This window comes from Pisolithus orientalis (genome assembly GCF_024613125.1).
Source record: "Pisolithus orientalis strain OTSU chromosome Unknown F5J12scaffold_3, whole genome shotgun sequence".
In the NCBI taxonomy this organism is placed as follows: Eukaryota; Fungi; Basidiomycota; class Agaricomycetes; order Boletales; family Pisolithaceae; genus Pisolithus; species Pisolithus orientalis.
In genome coordinates this window covers 2,141,482-2,161,067 of record NW_026260784.1, presented here as the reverse complement: position 1 = coordinate 2,161,067, position 19,586 = coordinate 2,141,482, and the positions used below count along the sequence as shown (strand labels likewise).

At 46.5% G+C, this 19,586-nt stretch overlaps 2 protein-coding genes across 2 annotated transcripts; both read left to right on the top strand.

Annotated features, from left to right (window-relative positions):
- Positions 1-6,337: 6,337 nt before the first annotated feature.
- On the top strand, positions 6,338-7,254 carry F5J12DRAFT_779978 (uncharacterized protein; the record flags this gene model as incomplete). The annotated part of the gene is made up of 2 exons (XM_051742442.1): positions 6,338-6,564; positions 6,762-7,254. 2 exons carry the CDS (start codon positions 6,338-6,340, stop codon positions 7,252-7,254), a joined length of 720 nt encoding a protein of 239 aa, XP_051604557.1.
- Positions 7,255-8,194: 940 nt separating this feature from the next.
- Positions 8,195-8,621, top strand: F5J12DRAFT_779977 (uncharacterized protein; the record flags this gene model as incomplete). The annotated part of the gene is made up of 3 exons (XM_051742441.1): positions 8,195-8,443; positions 8,523-8,567; positions 8,598-8,621. 3 exons carry the CDS (start codon positions 8,195-8,197, stop codon positions 8,619-8,621), a joined length of 318 nt encoding a protein of 105 aa, XP_051604556.1.
- Between the last annotated feature and the right edge of the window lie 10,965 nt (positions 8,622-19,586).

Sequence of the window (19,586 nt, the reverse complement as noted above, 5' to 3'; positions counted from 1 at the left end):
CAGCTTCAAAACAGTACTTGCTGATCTTGAGGCACAGCTCTTCCTTCTCATAGATCTTCAGGAACTCCCAGACATGTTGCCATAGTTCCTCTAGAGTCTTGGCATGGACAACATCATCATCCATGTACCCTACTTGTTTTCCTCTTTGAGATTTGAAGGTTTTATCCATGTACCTTTGAAAAGAAGGGGGTGAGTTACATTGACCAAAGAACATTACCATAGGCTTGAACAATCCTTGCAGTGTGATAAATGCTCCTTTCCATTCATCCCCTTCTTTGACTCAGAGGTTAGTAAAACCCCAATGAATATCAAACTTAGTGTAATATTTTGATTCAACCAGTTTGTTGAACAAGGCTTGAGCATTTGGCAATGGATGTGCATCCTGAACAGTGAATGAGTTGAGGTAGTGGTAGTCTTGGATCAGCCACTTCTTTCCATCCTTCTTCACAACAAGGCATACTGGTGCTGCTTGAGGGGACATTGACAGGTGAATTTTTTTACATTTGAGATATTTGTCCAGGAATTCATCTAAGACCTTTAGTTCATCAGGAGACATTGGGTACACTGCTGCCTTTTTGGGTTTGAATTCTTCTTTTAAGCAAATTTCATGATCCAGGCCAGGCCTATGTTTCAGCAGTGGAATGTGGTCTTCAGCAAAAACCTTGGCAAATTCCTTGTACTTTTCAGGAAGCTGGACTTCCTCTTTGCTAGAAGCAATAGCCACCTCTAGTTCTGTAGATAGAGTAGTTTTGTTAATTTGGACTTCCAAGGGAGGGCCAGGAGATTCCTTTACATGTTAATATAACCACAATCTGAGGCCACTTGTGCCCAGTGTAAGAGACTGAAGAAAATTTCACTGGGCGCGCGGCAGTAAGTGTGCAAAAATAATAAACAAATGTAAACAATAAACAAATGCAAACCAAGGACACTTAGAGCGAAGCTAAGTGTCCACTACATGTCTGTAGGGTTAGATAGAAATAACACAAAGGAAAAATGCAGTCTGAGGTGCACAGGCACCTAATATGAACATTACACTCCTTGCATCCAAAGATACTTTCTGTTGGATTTTAGTTTTTTCCTTGGGATGTACATACCCATCATCCCAGCACATAATCTTCCCAGTTTCCCAGTTCATACATGGCTTGAATTCTTTAAGGAAGGGCATCCCTAAGAGGATATGTTCTTTTCCTACAAGAGGACTGATGTAGCATTTGACCCTTATTGTGCAGTTCTTGATTTCCATTTTCAGGGTTACCTTGTGGGTTACCCATTCTTTGTCTTTCCCAGTGAAGGACATAGTCTTAAACTTTTGTTCCAACCTATACATTGGGATCTTGAGCTTTTGGACCATCCTTTCAGAAATCAATGAAACCTTGGCACCAGAGTCAATGCATGCCCAGATACCTGCATTGAAGTTGGGCAAAATGACCAATCCAAGCAGAGAGTGGATTTGCATAGAGGATTCATCATCTATAGAAGTACATTTAGCCAACAACACAGAAACAGGACTGACTGTAGCAGGTGATTCAGCAGTCCTCTTTAAACACCCAGCAATTTCCTTTCCTCCTTGTTAGCTTCCCTGTTGCCCACATAGGCAGTCTTGGTACTGTCCTTGGCAACTACTATACAAACATTGGAAAGTTGCTTCTTCTTACAGTCACATTTGATGTGACTGACTTCTTGGCAATTATAGCATTCAATTTCCAAACTGGAATAACATACATTTTGTTTTCATTTGTCCATGTCCATTGCATTGGGATCTCAATGATTGCTGTGATAGGATATGAGCCTTCACTCATGTTGCAATTCATTTCCTTCTAACATGTGCTTTGTGGCCAAGGCTATCCTTGCTTCTCCCACAGCCTGAATCCATTTGATCACTATGATCAGCATTCCTCTGGAATTTAAAATCTGGTTGTGATATTCCTTGGACAGACCTTTCCCAAAGAAGATTCCAGCTTCCCAAGATTCTTCCTTCAACTAGGCCTTATTGACCAGACCCATAAACTCTGCAATGTATGCTTCCAACTCCCTTTTCTCCTGCTTGATGTCCAATAGACAAAGTATAGTGAGTGTGGTTTGGTCACCAGACTCAAAAGTTGCCTTGAGTCATTCAATGATGTTTTTAAAGTCACCAAGGTAGCAGATAGTTCCATCAGACAACTTGTGTTCATTTTGATAATTCTCTGTGAATGATACTGCTGCTCCCTTCATAATATAAGTAAGAGCAAAGGAAATCTTGAGAGCTTCCATGTTGTATACATGTTGATTCAAGGCTAAGTAGCCTTCCACTTGGGTAAGCCAAGTTTGGAGCCCATTGTGGCTTCCATCAAATTCTCCAGGTTGCCTGACATTAAATTCCTGACCACCATTGGGTGATTGCCCATAGTGGTAATCTTCATCATCCTTGTTTTGGCTTCTTCCCTTACTGCCCCCACCAGTGGAGGGCTCTGAGGGAACCACCTTTCTGAAGTTTCTGGCATACCACTCTTGTAATGCTGTGTCAGTAGGCATCCCTCAAGGAAACAGGTCATTTGCAATAACAGACTGGTGAAACTCCTCTTCCAATTGTGCCCATAAGTCCTCCATTCTCTGTTCCACCTCTGCCTCAGAGTATTGATGAGGGGGCATTTCCAGAACAGACTCTCCATGACCTTGAGTTATGGACATACTTCCTGTCACTTCTTGTTCTTCTTTGAGGACTGATCTGAAAGAAGTTTCAGACTTCTGATTGTCTTCTTCTGAACTACATGCTACTTCAGTTTCTCAGAACTGAGAGAAATAAGATAGATGTGGATTGGTAGCAGTTACTGAGGGACCTCATTGACCAAAGGACAGTATAGGGGAACTGATTCCAAGTCCTCTAGAGATGGGTAACCTAGGGGGAACAGGTGGTTTCTGCTTCTGAGGGTTAGACACTTTAATGGATAGTGACAATGAAGGCTGAGGGAGGAATTATATTCCAAAGAAAACCTGTCAGTAAAGGTGTTGTTTGTTGGACAAGTCTGAAGTCTAGGGAGGTGATCTATTAAAGCCTAGTGGCTGCCTGTAGACTGATGTATTTGGTTGAGTTGGGAAAGGTGTTCTTCTGTGCTTGCTTGCACAATGGAAGAACAAAGGCAAGTTAGTCTTTATGCATAGGGAGACAATGAGCCTTCATAAGACCACAAGAGTTTTTTGATTTTGTTATGCCCAAGCCAAGTGACTTTGTCAAATGGACTAGTCATGAGTGACATGAAGGGGAGACTATGGGCCAAACTTGTCATAACCCCTATGGCTCAGTTATTAACAATATCCAACAGAGGTTTATTCTGCTGGTGAGTTCTTCTGAGATTGTGACAGGGAATAAATGAGGATGAAGTTAAAGGAATTAGCTGAGTTGCAAGCTATCAAAAAACTGAGGATACATGGTATGGTACAGCTGTATAAATACCTCAGAACAAAAGTACCCTACTGGTCATGCCATCTAGGTGGTAAGTATCTGCAGCAGTAAACAATGAAATTTAAAAGAGTCATATGGTGTCAAAGATAGGGTTACTAAGGAAATGAAGGCTATACTGGCCATGCCATCAATGCACAGTGAGGAGCCTGACACTGGAACAAGAAGTAAACAATCAGAACAATAAACACAAGTCAGAGATGAAATGTGAAATTGATCATTCATCAAAGATGGGAGTGGAACACTGGATCACCTACAGATGTGCAGCATTGGAAGGTATTGGAAACACAATGACTTCCAACAGTCCAGGTTGTTCTTTGAGCACAGACATGCCCATGTAGACAACAATGGCTAAGGTTGCAAGAAGTCATGTGATGCATGTGACTGCAAAAAGTCAAAAAATGAAAGATTCTCTACACAGGCATAACAGTTTCCTGTGGCATCCTTCTTGGCCTGGAACACCAATTTTGAACCTATGACATTTGCACCAGGTGGTAAGTCAAGTTCCCGAGTTCCTGCAACTCCTAATGTCACTAACTCCTCTCTTATTCCATCTTCCCATTGCAGCCAATCAGGACAGTGACAAGCTTCAGCTAGCAAGCTGGGCTCAAGAGCTTCTGTCTCAGAGTGATCTCATCCATAACCATAGCAAGGTCAACATGACATAGGCCATCATCTGAGTCTTCAATGATAGACATGAGTAGGGCTGCAGCCTTGTCCTCCACTTCAAGCCTGATGGGGTTGGAATGTTCTTTGACAACAGTAGGTAGCTGAAATCCTTTAGGTATTTCTGGTGTGCCACAATGGTCAGTACTTCCTTTTCCTGTGAGAATCTCTGCAAGACATTGGCTGGGCTTTTGAATTTGTTTCACAACAGGTGGATTGGCTGGAAGTGGTGGGAGCAGGAGATGAGCTGGGGCAGCATGTGGAGGTGTTGGTGCTTCTTTCATCTTTTCAGTGGGAGATGGAGATGTTAGCATCACATTTGGTAAGTAGTTGTCTTCTTCCTCCCCCTTGCAAGGTAACAGCTCAGCTGAGGAGGGGTTCCAGTATACATTTCTTTTGATGGTTACAGACTTCTTTTCAGGCCAGTACATGCGACAGCCATTGGGGCTGTTATCACCAATCCCAACTCATCAGCCCTCTGCAACATGTTCTCCAAGCTAGGTTCCACACTTGGTATGTACCCAGATGCTTGAGCCCCATGCATGGGCTTGACTTGGGTCTGGCTTCTTCCCTGTCACAGCTTCAAGGGGTGTCCCACCATCAAGTGCTTTGGTGGGAGTCTGGTTTTGCAACCAGACAGCATGATGTACTGCTTCACCCCATAGGGAATGAGGGTAAACTGCTTTTGTGCAACATAGTGTGGACTTTCTCCAGTAGGGTGCAGTTCAGTCATTCAGTGATCCCATTATGCTGTGGGGTGTTGTGCATGGTAAGTGTCTGCTTTTAGGTACATCATGAATTCCTTCCATAGGTACTCACCACCTGTTATGCTGAGGCTGAAGTCCAAGCATAAGAAGAGCTCAGTTGCAGACTATGGTTTCTACCTAGCAAACTGCTGAGGTAACCTCTGTAACCAACAGAGGATTTGGGCAATGCTGATAAGAGTGGTCCTGTTTAGGGACACTGAGGGTGAAGTTCTGAGGAACACTGTGTATGATTGAGCAGCTCAAGTCTGGGGTTCCAGGACTTGAGCCAACGCTCTAAATACTACAAGGAAATAGACCATGAGGCATCTGCATGTAATGAGCTAACTATGCCATTGGTTGAATAACAATGACACATGTCCTAAGCATGTTACAAGGTACTAATGCTAGTGGTGGGAGTAAAGGGCTGTCAGATCAATGAGAAGATGGCTGAAAAAGGAAGTAAGTCCATTGGAACAGAAATGAGGCAAGTGGAAGGCAAAAACAGGGGTGAAATGCAACATCACCCTCTCTCTAAGCATTGAAGTCCCTGACTTCAACTATTCTCCACAAGGTTCTCTGGTCATGCTACTGATGGCAGAGTTGTCAAAGTCAAAACCATTATTGTATAAGTCATTACCCTCATTCCTGATGAGGGTATGATCATCTACCAATGCAGGGGTAGAAAATCTTTCTTGTAAGGGGTGACAAGGGTGTATAGATGGGCACCAAGGCTGGTCCAGGGTAATGAACATAAAGCTGGACTTGTTAATAAGCTATTAGTGAGATGATTAGCAAGGTGAGGACAGCCACAGTGGCTGTGCTGAGGCTAATAGCCAAAGTCTGGGTGACTGGCATAACTGAAGTTGGACACAGGATTTGTACAGTAAGCAGAGTCAGACAAAAGGACCAGACTAAATCTAGTACAAACAAAGGAAAACAGACTGGAGTTATGTCCAGGTGACCTGGACATGGACCTGGGAGGACTGGGGTGGAGCAGTGCAAGGCCAGGAGGCTGGAATGGACCAGAGATAGGGGTAAAAGACTGGACTTGAGTTATTCAGGCCAGAGTTGGGTTATCTAGGGCTGGAGTTGGGTTATCTAGGGCCAGAGTTGGGTTTTCTAGGCCAGACTAGGACTGGGCTTGACCAGAGATAGGGACTAGGGGTTCAGACTGGACCAGGATTGAGTCTGAGAGTCACAGATATGATAGTATCCCCCTCTTAGGAACTGAACCCTTGAGGTTCCATAGGGAAATATGCCCAGAGGGTTACACAATGTAGTTGCATGACTAGCAGTGAGTCCAAGTGTACACAAAGTGCCAAGGGTGAGTCTGAGGGCCAGGAAACTAGGCAGTGATGACTGGAGGTCCAGTAGTTTAGACCAGGATGGTGTAAGCTGGATTTGGGCACAAGGGTCAAGACCAAGGACTGTTCTGGGAACCCAAGGCTGGAGAATGACAACAAGGAGGGCCAGAAACTGGTCTAGGATGCTGCCAGGTGGTTCAGCAGGCCAGGACAAGGCAAAGCCAAGTCTGGGAGTGATTAGACTGGCTGGACAGGGGCTTCCAGAGACAGTGAAAGCTGAAGCCAGTGTTTCAGAGGGCCAGAGTCACACCTTGGGGCTGGGTCAAGGCAACAAGAAGGCCAGGAGTGACCAAGCAAGGCTCAGGGGTGTGCTTCAGAGCTGGGTCAGGGAAAACTGGAGGCCAAAAAGGTACAGGGGACCCATAATGTCCAACAAATGTACCAGGGGTGGTCACTAGGACTGGAGGTGTGCCTCAAAGCTGGTTCAGGGCAACAAGGAGGCTGAGAGGGTCCAGAGAGGTCCAGAGATAACCAAAGGTTGGTCCAGGGGTGTACCAATGAGCTGCTGAATGACACCAGAATGACACAAAGGCTGGGTGGGTGCAGGGAAGGCTGGAAAACCAGTCTAGGAGCTGGAAGTGAGCTGCAGGGGTACAGGGTGTCACAAGGAGTGCTGAGAAGGCCAGGATGGGTCCAAGGTCTGCTCCAGGGGGTCACAGGGTCTGAAAGTGTGTATCTACAGAAAGAGAAAACAGATAACAGAAAACTGAGAAAACATATAACAAGGAAACAGGAAACCAAGGCTAGAGGCAGGGGTCAAAGCCAAAGGCTGAGACCAAGGGTGGCTCAGGCCAGGGGTGGCAAAAGCTGGAGACTGAGACTGGGAGTGGCTGAAGCCAGTCATGTTGAAGCAATTGATCCAGAGAAAACAGCAAGAGCAAAGACTGGTCAAGGGAACAGAAGGCCAGGAAGGCCAGGAACTGGTCTGAGGTTCAGAGAGGACTGGAAGGGCCAGCTGGAGACTGGTCTAATGGTCAAAGAGGGCTTAGAAAAGCCAGGTGGTGACCAGTCAGGGGCCAGTGAGGGCTGGAAGGGCTAGGAAGGCTATGGGAGACCAGTCTAGACCTGGACAGGGTGGTAAGGCCAGAAATACCAAAGGAAGACTGGAATGGACTTGGGCAGGGCTGGAGCAGCTGGCTGAAGGCTGATCTGAAGTGGTTGGAGAGGTTTGGGGTGGTTAAAGGTGACCTGAGGTGCCATCTAGCTGGTGGGCTGACAACCAGAGGCCAAAACAGTGTAGGCCAGTGGGCTAACACTGAGACTGGGGTAACCAGGGGTAGCAAGATGCAAACCTGAGGCCAGGTGCCAAGCACCTTGGAACAGGCTGGACAAGCTTCTGGAGGTCAGCAAGGGGACTAGGGACTGTCTAGGACAGCTAGAGTTTGGTCTGGACAAGGACAGGAGGACTTGACATAGCTAGGCATGAACTGGGGATCAGCAGGTCATGAGACTGGTTCAACAAAGCTTAGGAGTGTCAGCCAAAGGTGAGTCTGGGTGCTGAGTCCAGTTTAAGGGTGTCTGGAGCTGGTTGGAAGTGGGTTATCCAGTGGTGAGAAGCCCAAAGGCCAAAAAGGCCATTGGAAGACCAGTTCAGGGGGTCTGGAGACCAGGTGAGGCCTAGGGGGTTATCCAGCCAAATGGCTGACAACAGGAGGCTGAGACCAGGAAGACTGGTGAACACACAATCACCAAGGACAAGGACCACTGGGGTAGTGAGACCAGAGTACCATTGCAAATGCCAAGGGCTTAGAGAAACCCAGGGAAGGTGGTTCAGGAGTGTTTCAGCATGCCAAGAACCAGGCCAAGGAACCAGGGACCAGTGTGCAGGGACTGAGTGGGGTTGTGCTGAGGGCACTGGAGAGATAATGGACAGGGGTTTGGAGGAGAGCAGGTCACTAGTGAGGTCCCTTATCCCCTCTTAGGGTAGACTTTCCCAAGTCTACAGTGGTACAAGGTGTGGGCCAGGACTGCTGTGTGACATGACTTCTGGGAAGCATGTGAGTAGAGGAAGGCTGAAGGGAGAATCCCCTAGGATTGTCCCAAGGGGTGCTGTGTGGAAGGAGAAGTCGAGGGTTACCCTAGAAGGGTTGGGAATACATGTGAGGGTCGAAGAATTTAATTCCAGGGGGTCATGGACCCGCAAGGATAATGAGATGGGTATACAAAATTCCAAGAAGCCAAATTGTGGCAAGAAGAGTGTATTTGAGGTGAGGGAGATATGGAATAAGGTGTGCAGGTTTGGAAGACACAAGAGACATGAGGATCACTGTGTGCTGTGACTAGACTCAATACAAGATATGCACTTAGACTCTGAAACTTCACACAGAACACACACAAATAGTGACTCTAAAGGTGGGTGGTTTATTTCTGACATTATGGCAGAATTATATAGTACAAGGGAAGTAGGTATGAGTCAGAGTAAGGTGGGGCAGAAAAACAAAAAAAAACCTGGAAAATAAAGGAAAGGATGACAGATGTCAGTGAATTACAGATGCATGTGAAATAGTCCAGCAAGTAGTAGATGAGAGTAAAAATGGGTCAATGGTAAGGGGTATCTTCCAACAGAACTAGGGTATGCATACAAGTGAGAGGTGGAGCTGGCAGGAGGGGGAAGCACAGGAGGGCAGAGCATACTGGCACAAAGTCCAGCTTGCAGAATTTAGGGTGACAGGGATAACTGGAGTTTTTTTAGAGGCATCTGGCACAAATGAGTGATGATGTGGTTAGGCAGTGGTGCAGCTACTGAACTCCAGATGACTCCGGGCAAATGCAGAATTTCCAGATCAGCTTTATTGATGACTGGGAAACATGCTGAAGGTTGGGAGAAACTCTGAAGGTGACAGGGCTTGGGAGAAAACATGAGGTCACAAGCAGGAAAAATCCCAAAATGGGTCTGTTGCAGAGGCTTGCAGAATTTAGTGACTGACTTGTGTTCCAGCCTCAGGGAGTATACAACTCCCTACACCACTGAGAGGAGTACTGGATGGGTAGTAGGAGCCCTACCACTGGAGTTGTGAATCCAAGTACTGAGAATGCAGAGACTGGCTTAACAGGTGTCAAGACTGGTTCTGGGAAGCTTTTACAAGGCCAGCAGGGCAGACCTGGACTGGTACAGGGATAGTAATGAGTGTTGGAGTCAAAAGTGAGGGTATGAAGACTGGAACCAGAGCCCAAGAGGAAACAAGAAGGCCAGTGAAGGCCAGCAGACCAAAGACAACTGGTAAGACTGGAGTTGGGAGAATGGGTAGGACCAGAGTTCTGGAGTTAATGGTGGGGTGACAGTGGTGATGGTTAGGGGGAAGGTGAGGGGTTAGCTGGTACCCAAAGGGGCCTCATGAACATACAAGTTCTGGGGTGAGTGGGTGAGCTGGGAGACAGACCAGCAGAGTTGGGGGTTTGTCAAATGGGCTGAAGCCCAGGGTGTCTTGCAAGCAAATTCATGCTCCAAGGTGGGGTTGATGTCAGGGGGGTTAGCAAACTTTAGCATTAGGTGGGGATAGGTGACTGCACTGCACTCAGCCACCAACAGGTGCCTATTGAGTGGGCTAGTTGGCTCCCTATGACCTATATACTTCAGTTCCTAATGGGTTGACAAGGCTGGTTAAAACAGGGGGTCAGAGACCAAGAGAGAACCAAGGCTGGGTCCACCAAGGACTGGAAAGGGTGCTAGGTCAAGACCATAGCACTGGGGTAGAGGACAGGGGTAGTTCCAGGAGGAGGGAGAGGCCCAAAGGCCAAATGAGTGACAGGGGAGTAGCATAGAGCTACCCAAGGGGTACCAGAGGCTGAGGGAGGCTGGAGATGGGAGACCAGCCAAAAGAAATGAGTCTGGAGTGAGCAAGACCAGTCAGGGGTCACAAGGAAGTCTGGAGATGAAACACCAGAAAAGAGAAAGAAGGCCAGAGTCAGCAAGGCTGGTCATAAGGGAGTCTGGAGGTGATAAAACTGGACACAAGTAGGAGGACCAGAGTTAGCAAGTCTGGTCCAGGGCTGCAAAGCCAGGTTGAGGCTGAGGGACTGGCAGGACAAGCCAGGATTGCTAAGGGACCAAGTGATCCACTAATTGATTTGTCCCTACTGAGACCACCAGTTTGGCTTCTGGTGTACAAGAGTACCAACTTGTTGACCCAGTTAGGATCCTGGGGTAGACTCTAATTGTTTTGTCTCAGCCAAGACTGCCAGTTTTGGCTTCTGGAGTACAGAGTTACCAACTTGTTAACCCAGTTAGGATCCTGGGGTGGACAGAGGACAGGGAAAGGACTGGAAATGAGACCAGGGACCAGGATAGGGGCCAGAGGACTGGCAGACCAGTCCTAGACCAAAAGCCAGGGGCCAGGAGCAAGTCTGAAGGACTAGCACCATGCTGAGGCCAGGGAGGCAGGTACAGGAAAGAGGGGCTTGTATGCCCAGGGGGTGCCTCCAAGTGAAAGGAGAGGCTGGAAAAGAGGTCAACCATCACCACTGGTGATGGTCAAAATACTGGCTATGGCATAATCAGACACATCAGTGGGTTGGTCAGGTAGACTGGGATTGGGAAGACTGGTTAAGACCAGTGTGGCAGGGGGTGTTGATGGGGTTGGCATTCCTCCTGTAGATGTCTGGAAAGTTAGACTGCTCAGTACCCAATCAATCAACAGATTGTAGCAGGTGAGCCAGTTATGTCCAAGGACTATCTTACATTCAGAATCCAATGGGGCTAAAAACAGGGTTACCAGGGTGACATCACCAATCACAAACTGAACTGAAAGATCTACTGCTTGAGTGATAATGAAACTTGACAACCCATCAAAGAGCCAGAGTTGGATAGGGGGTACAGAGTAAGGGTTAAATGAGTGTTGATTGGCAAATCCTTTATCTGTAACTATGTGTGGAACTGGAGTCCACTAGAGTGTGAAACCAGGGCAAACTGTGATTGACAATAAAAACATGGGGAGTTAATGAATTTGGATTGGAAAGAGCAGACATGTTGAGACAAGCCTCCATGAGTGCACAGCCAGAGTCAATGCAGCTCACAGTCTGTGGAGTCCTGAGAGCTGCTACCTATTTTTTTGCCTTGGGGGCAGAGCCCAAGGTTGAGGCCAGTGTTGCCTCAGAGGTGGCTGCAGCATGAGCTTTGGCTTTCCCAGCTTTCTTGGGACACTTATCTGTGAAATGTCTGGTGCCCCCACAGAACATGCAGAGGTTGTTGTCTCTATGGTGTTTGCACTCCTCTGGTGTCAGCTTGGCATCTTTGCCCAACTTGCTTGAGTCTGGCTTGGGTGTGTTTGAGCCAGTCTGACTGGTTGGGGAAAATTTAGACAAAGACTGGTTACTGGAGTTGCCATTTCCAGAGTTACTGCCAGTCTTGGACTTCTCTTGACTGGGCTTAGACTGGGTGTTGTGACTGGGGTTGGGGGTTGACTTGTTACCAGAGGATGACCCCTGGTGCTTACTGGACCACTGAATCTCCTCTTTGTGCTCCCAGTAGTGCACATCAATCTCCTGAGCTAGGTGGTGAAGCTTGTGCAAGGTTCTGGGTTTGCCAACCCAGCAGACCTCATCTTTGATTTCATCAGGGAGACCAGTGTAGAAGAAGTGGTGCAGGGTGCCATCACCATATCCCCAGACTTGGGAGGCCAACTAGTTGAACTTGACCATGTACTTGTTGACCTGGTGATTGTCTTTCATCTGAAGGTGGTCTAGCTGGCTTTCAGCATTGGCCACCAGGTCACACAGTCCAAAGGTGGTCTGGAGTTCTATGACAAATTCCTTCCAAGAATCCATCCAGTAGGGCTGGTCCTCCAGGTCTTCAGTTCCAAGTAGGTCCAGTTCAAACCACTCAAGAGCCATCCCTTTCAGGAATGACTGTGCGAAAGTGACCTTGGCTTGATCACTTTGAAAGGCCCAGGGCAAGTCCTGGAAGTTGAGTTCACATTGAATGAGAAAAGCATGCAGCTTCTTTGGATCTGTCCCATTGAAGGTGTCCAGTTCATGAAACTTGGTCCTAGAGGATGACTCAGAGCCAGTACAAGCATTACATGTGAGGAGTTCTATAGCTTTAGCAAAGTTGTCAAGCATGGTTACTCCAGGCTCGACATCATCTTCTGGAAGGAGTTCTTCATTGTCATTATCCAGGTCATCTCCTGGCCTGTCATTGCCAGGACCATCATCAACAGGGTCATCACCACTGGGATTGAAGTCATTTGGTTTGTCTGGGTCTGGTTCATCATCTGGATCATTAGTGGGTGTGGGAGGTCAATTGGAAGTGGGAGTGGTGGATTTACAGGCTGAGAAGTCCCTGAAGTTACTGACTTCACTGGGTGACCTTCTGGCTGTCCCTAAGGACACCAGGGCAGAAGCATGGTGCAAGTTGACTGCTGAGGTGGAATCTGGGTTTGTGGTAGCACATACCTGTGCCGCTTGGGTTTGAGTTTGAGTAGGCATGCCAAGAAGGCATTGCTGAGGTTTAGATGGGAGGGTAGTGACCCACACAAGTGTGAGTCTGAAATACTGTTAAGTATGGTTTGTCACTGGTCAAATGCTGGTCCAGAGTCCAGTCAGGGGTCAGAGGAAAGATGAAGGTACAAGAAGTGTTGGACTATTGGACTTAGTGACTGAAGATGCAGTGCTATTCCCTTGCAGGGGCTGTAGTCTGGTTGAGAGGCAGAGGACAGAGAACAGAGGGGACTGGGTTAAGACAAGACTAAGTTGATTTCAGACTGAGCTAAAAACAGATTATCCTATGACTTAAATACTAAGGGTATAGTAAGTGTAACATAGCACTGGAGACTGGTTTGTGCTGGTATAGCAATGGTTGGTAAACTGATTGGTAAGTAATGTTACAAAGAATATTATCAAGCAACACTATGAACAAAGGATTTACCAGGAACTGGGGCAGGACCTGTGGCTGGGCCAGGTATTACACCAGTCTGGTACCAACTGAGCAGACAACTTGATTGGGTACTGCCTTGCAGTGCCTCATGAGCTAACATGTTTCTAGGTTGAAGGGGTAAGGCTGGGACTGGGGCAAGGGTGGGATGAGACTGGTCAAGACCAGGGTAGAGCCAGTCTAGAGTAGTCCAGGCATGGTCATGACAGTTGACATGTTCTGTTTCACCATCAGTTTGTGGGTGATATGCTGTAGAGAGGGCAAGGGAGTTTCCCAGAAGGGATGCAAGTTCTTTTGTGAATGCTGAGGCAAACTGTGGACCTCAATCAGAGATAATTTTGTCATACAGTCTGAAGTGGGAGTAGACTTTCTTGGAAAAGAGGGCTGTGATGTTGGCAGCAGAGGTGGTTTTCTTCATTGGTGCTAAGATTACCCCCTTTGTAAGCCCATGGTCTACCACAACCAAGAGGGAATCACATCCCTTTGAAAGGGGTAAGTCAGTGACAAGATTGCAAGAGATCTGTTGGAGGGGGTGAGTCAAGGTCAAGGGGATGGGCATGAGGGGTGGTGTCATTGGATGGGTATTTACTTTATTTTGCTGGCATGTAGCACAGCCTTCTACATATTTTCAGACAAAAGAAGTGAGTCCAGGCCACCAGAACTTGGAGGAGATGAGCTGTTGCATTTTCAAGACATCAGGGTGTCCCACAGAAGGATGGTCATGGTGGTTGGACACAACAGTCCATCAAAGTGTAGGGTCATTGGGGATATACACCTGATTCTTATAGAGCAGTACTCCATTATCAAACTTCCAATCAGAGAGGTGAGATTTGAATGGAAGCAGCATATCAACATTTTCAACAGCTCAAAGAGCCATCTGGACCACAGGGTCTGACATGGAGGATGAGGTGACCTTCTGGGTGAGGTTGGTGTCAACGAGGTTAACAAACATGGTTTGGGGAAGGAGGGTCACTCCTTTGTTGTCCTCATTGTCCTCAGGGACATGGTCAGGTCAGCAGCAGAGTGTGTTGGGGGCTGCCAGGTCTTTTCCTGGGATGTGTTCAAGTTGTAGATCAAAATTGGTGAGATCAAGGAGCCAGCAAGCCTGGTGATGGTTTAAATTCTGGGGGGCCTTGAAATAGGTCAAATTCTTGTGGTTGGTAAAGACCTTGACCAGAAATGGGAATCCATGGAGATAATGTCTTCAGGTTTTTAACCCTCAGATAACTCCTAACAGTTCTCTGTCATAGATATGTATCATAATTTCTTTCTGCAGGGTTAAATGATTGAGAGATGAAGGTGCAGGGTTGCCACTGGCCATTTGGGTTGTCTTGGAGGAGAACACCTCTGGTTGCATATTTGGATGCATCAGTAGTAATTGCAAATAACCAGGAGGTATTGGGCACTCAAAGAGTTGGTTGGGCCATGAAGATCCTTTTCAAGAGTTCAATGGCATTCTGACATTTCTTTGACCATTCCCAAGCAACAGTTTTCTTGGTTAGGTCAATTAAGGATCAGGCAATGTCTGAGCAGTAGGTAATGAATCTCTGATAGAAGTTAGTGAATCCTAGAAAGGATTGCACCTCTTTGACTTTCTTTGGGACAGGCTATTCTGCAATGCCTTGGACTTTGACAGGGTCCATGGCAATGGTATTGTCTTTAATGATCATGCTGAGGTATTCTACCTTGGTAAGATCAAAATGACATTTTTCAAGTTTGAGGGGTAGTGACAACTCCCTCATTCATTCAAGAACATGATGGGTCCTTTGTTTGTGTTCTTTGGCATCAGTGGAGAAGATGAGAAGATCATCCATGTAGATGACTAACCATCCTTCAGCAATCATGTCTCTAAAAGAGGTGTTCATGAATTGCTGGAATGTGGCAGGGGAGTTGCATAACCCAAAGAACATGATGGTGGGTTTGAAGAGTCCTTTGTGTGTGATGAATGCTCCTTTCCATTTGTCTCCCTCATTGATATGGACATTGTTGTAGCCCAATCTTACATCCATCTTTGTAAAGATAGATGCTCCCTTAAGTTTGTCAATGAGATCTGAGATTAGGGGAAGGGGATATGCTGTCAAGTACAGGTTTACCCTTGGATGACCAGGCTTCAAGACCAGGTGACAGGGGTTCAGTCTGGGTGGCCAGAGTCAAGGCTGGGAGACAGGGGCCAAGTCCAGTTGGACTGGAGTTAAGGCCAGAGGTCAGGGGCTAAGTCCAGAGGACCAGACTTTAAGGCTGGGAGTGCAGGAACAAGGCCAGTAGCATGGGAAACTGATTGGTCTTGGAGTGTGCACAGGTGGAAGCTGGTCTGGGGTTGGATCTACCTCCCTTGGTCTCAGCTTATGTGCTGCTGTACCCTTATGCAAGCTGGGGAGAGGTCCAGGACAAGGGCCAGGGATAGCTTAAGGCTTGGCCTTAGCTATAGAGTAGACTTGAGGTGAATATGGAGTTGAGGGTAATACTAAGTTGATATTCTGACTGAGGTGCTACAAAGTATGTACAGGGGTTATATACATGAGGCCAGTCCAGGGTAATGAACATAAAGCTGGACTTGTTAATAAGTTATAAGTGAGATGATTAGCAAGGTGAGGATAGCCACAGTGGCTGTGCTGAGGCTAATAGCCGAAGTCTGGGTGACCAGCATAACCAGAATCAGACACAGGATTGTACAGTAAGCAGAGTCAGACAAAAGGACTGGACTAAATATAGTACAAACAAAGGAAAACAGACTGGAGTTATGTCCAGGTGACCTGGACATGGACCTGGGAGGACTGGGGTGGAGCAGTGCAAGGCCAGGAGGCTGGAATGGACTGGAGATAGGTGTTATGCCCAAGCTGAGTGACTTCATCAAATGGACTAGTCATGAGTGGTGTGAGGGGAGACTATGGGCTGAACTTGTCATAACCCCTATGGCTCAGTTATTGTGAAGGTCCAACAGAGATTCCCTCCTCTAGTGAGTTCTTCTGAGATCACAGTGGGGAGAGAATAAGGATGAAAGCAAAGGGATGAAGCTGAGTTGCAAGCTATCAAAAAACTGAGGATACAGAGTATGGTACAGCTGTATAAATACCTCAGGACAAGAGTACCATACAAGTCATGCCAAGGCAACAGTAAGTATCTGCAGCAGTAAACAATGAAATAGAAAGGAGTCATACAGTGTCATATGATGGGGATAACATATGCATCCTTCACCACTTCCTTGTTCAGATATTGGTAATCCTGGCAGGGATGAAGGGAGCCATCTTTCTTTCTGACAAAGAAGAATGGAGCAGCCTGGGGGGACTTTGAGGGGTAGATTTTCCCTTCTTGAAGGTTTTTCTTGATAAACTTCTCCACAGACTCTCTTTCTGAGGGAGAGAGTGGGTATGCTTTAGCCACTTTGGGGACAAAGTCCTCTACAAGGTTTATGGCATGGTCATAGGGTTGGGATGGAGGTGGTACTCCATCAGAAGGTTTCCTGAAGACCAAGGCAAATTCTTTGTAATCCTTGGGGAGGACTGCCTTTGGTTTCTTCTTTGCTTCTTCTTGACCCAGTGCTGTGGCAGTAGTGATTTTTCTAAGAAGGCTATTCTTTAGGTTGACCTTCTTGGCTTCTTCAACAAGTTTTCTGCATGCCATTCTGAAATGAGCTCATATGGTTTCATCTTCTGGTTCTTCATAGTCCATGAACTTGTTTATCCCTTTCTTTTCAATGAGAGACACAAGATTCACAGTGGGTTCTTCAATGGGGATAGAAGTGACACTTTGAGACAGGTCTTTTGATCTGTCAGTCTTTTCATCAATGGAGAGGGTTCCCATTCTCCAATCAACAATGGGGTTGTTTTCCTGCAACCAAGGGAGGCCAGGGATTACATTTTCCAATCCACAATTTATAATGTGGAAGAAGGACTGGTGAACAAGTCCCTTGATCTTGAAGCAGAGGGTGGCAGAAAACAAGATCTTTCCTTTGGAGTTTTGGGATCCATCAGCATTCTTAGTGAGGATGGGTTCAGCATGTCATTGAGTGGGGATTCTATGCTTTTACATGAAGCCCCAGTCAATGCAGGAGATTTCTGCACTGGATGCAACCAGTGCAGTAGTGTTGATGACTTTCCAGTTTTTTCTGATGCATATAGGGAAATGGGGATTTGCATAGTATGATCTGGAGTAGAAGATACTAGTACATGTGCAACAGGAATAGGACTGTCCTTTTTTCTGGGAATGTCTGGCATCAACACAGAGTTCCCTTCTAAAAATCCTTCCCAAGAGGCCTAGTGATGTTTACCAAGGTGATGGAGGGTCCAACAACTTTCTCTTCATCATCACTTTCTTCAACTTCCACAACCTTTCTAATCCCCTTGATCCTTTTCTGGGGAGTCTTCCCTTTGTCTGGACATTCTCAAGAAAGATGTCCTTTGTTTCCACAACTGACACATCTTCCTTCCTTGATGTGCCAGTCTCTTTCTTCTTTGGTTAGTCTCACTCCATCCACATCCAGGGTGTTGGGATCTTTTTCTTTGGTGAGGTTGTTCTTGGGGTAGAATGTCCTCTTTTCTTTCTTTCTGGAAAGTTCATTTACTTTCCTCCACTTGGCATCAAACTTTTGTGCCTGTTTGTACCAGTCATTGATCTTGGTGGGGGTGGTTTCCATCATGTGGATGCAATTTGTGATGACTCACTTGAGTCCTGGGGAGAAGAACTCAATTAAAGTGACATCCTGGGTGATGGTAGAATTGGTGGTGGCAGTGCAGAAGTCAGTGATGTATTGTTCCACCAAGTCTTTCTGTTTGAGGGTGCATGTCATAGCCATGCCTTGACCCTGGCCAGACTCAGCCTCACCAAACATTACCTCCAGTTGGCCTAGCATGGTTAACACTGCTTTGCAGTGTGGTTACTAAGTGTCACCTCAGTTGAGCCTGCCCTGATCTTGTCCCCAGCCTGCCTTGTCTCTGTCCTGGTGTGAGTTTAAGTGTGGTTCAGTGATGAAAACCAACCAAAACCAACACAAAAGACAAACAGAGTGAGTGGTGGTGTGCCTATGTGGTACCTAGATGGTAGAACCTGTTCTTTAGGAGGGTTTTTGCAAGCTATAACACTCAAAGACAAGTGCTGAGGGTTGGGGGTGCTCCTGACAAAGAAGGAGCAGGAATGCAAGAGAATGCAATAGGGTAGACTGCTGTCAGCCTACAGAAGGATGGATGATGGCTTAATTTGATGCTCTGAGCTGCACTGAGCTCAGGGAGGACTTGGCACAAAGTAGATTGATGATAGATGATAATAAGCAAAGTAGATGATAATTAGACCCTTAATAAAGTCTCAACTATCAAAGCTGATGGAGGATTTCCTGAGTGATGATAAAAATGCGAGCAAGAGGGGCTCTCTGACATCTTCTTTCTTTTTTTTTCTTGCTATCTAAGTACAGTGATTTATATACAGTACAGGGGTGTTGCCTATGGAAAACAAGGTGCAAACACTTGGTAAGTGACTGGTAACTGATGACTAAGGAATGTAAGTGATGGGTAATTGTCTCAGAAAGCATTGGTAAGGATAAGCAAGCCAAAAAGCAAAGAAGCAGTAAGCAAAGTCAAAAGATCAGTAAGTATTGGCAACAGGTGAGTCAAAGGCAGTCAGAATGTCAAAGTATGAGTCAAGTAATGTCAGGAACTGGGAAAGTGCACTGGAATCACATTAGGGGGAGGCTGTGCATGTCACATCTCAAAGAGATTGCTTCTAGGCCAAGGTGGGATGACAGAGAGGCAGCACTGATCTGATGCTGATATAGTACATCCAAAAGTGGACAGGGTGAGTCAGATGTCAACAGGGGTCAAGCTTTGGGGGTCTGTGGGGTGACAGGAGCATAGGGGATCACAACTTTCCCCCCCAAACCATCCTCTCAGTGAAGCAAATAAAAACTTCATGAATGAGGCTCTGTTGGGAGAGAGGATGAAGGGGGAGTGTCTTCTGCTGTATCTTGCAACAAGGAGGCAAGATGTGCATCATACTCATCATGGATGTAATCAGGGAGAGTGGAGAACAGTAGATTATACTGTAGCTGTCACAATCTTGGAAGAATGATGGATGAGACTGGTATGAAGACATTGCAGGGAGCAGGGAGGAAGGATCCATATGCTTCTTGGACCAGAGAGACTGAAATGACCACATAAGACCTTTCCAAGCAAATGACAGACCTGAGGTGACCAAAGAATGTTCTCCTAGAGGTCATACTAACAAAAAGAACATGCTGTCCAAGCTGGATGGGCTGAGAGGGGGCAGACAAGGGTGGGATGTACCAGGACACTTCAGGACAGAAGCTGGTAGGAACTCCTGGTAGATATATGTAGCCATGGTCCCTAGCAAAGGGGACAAGTGAAATGATTGATGTGGAGGCAGCCATATCAGAAGAATTAGTGAAATGAGCATCTTGTGGAGGGAGTGCTGTAGAAATGTGTGGAGTGTGCAAATCCTTTCCAATTTTGGAAGGTAGGATTGCATGGCTGAGCACTATAAGTGAGTGTGGGAAT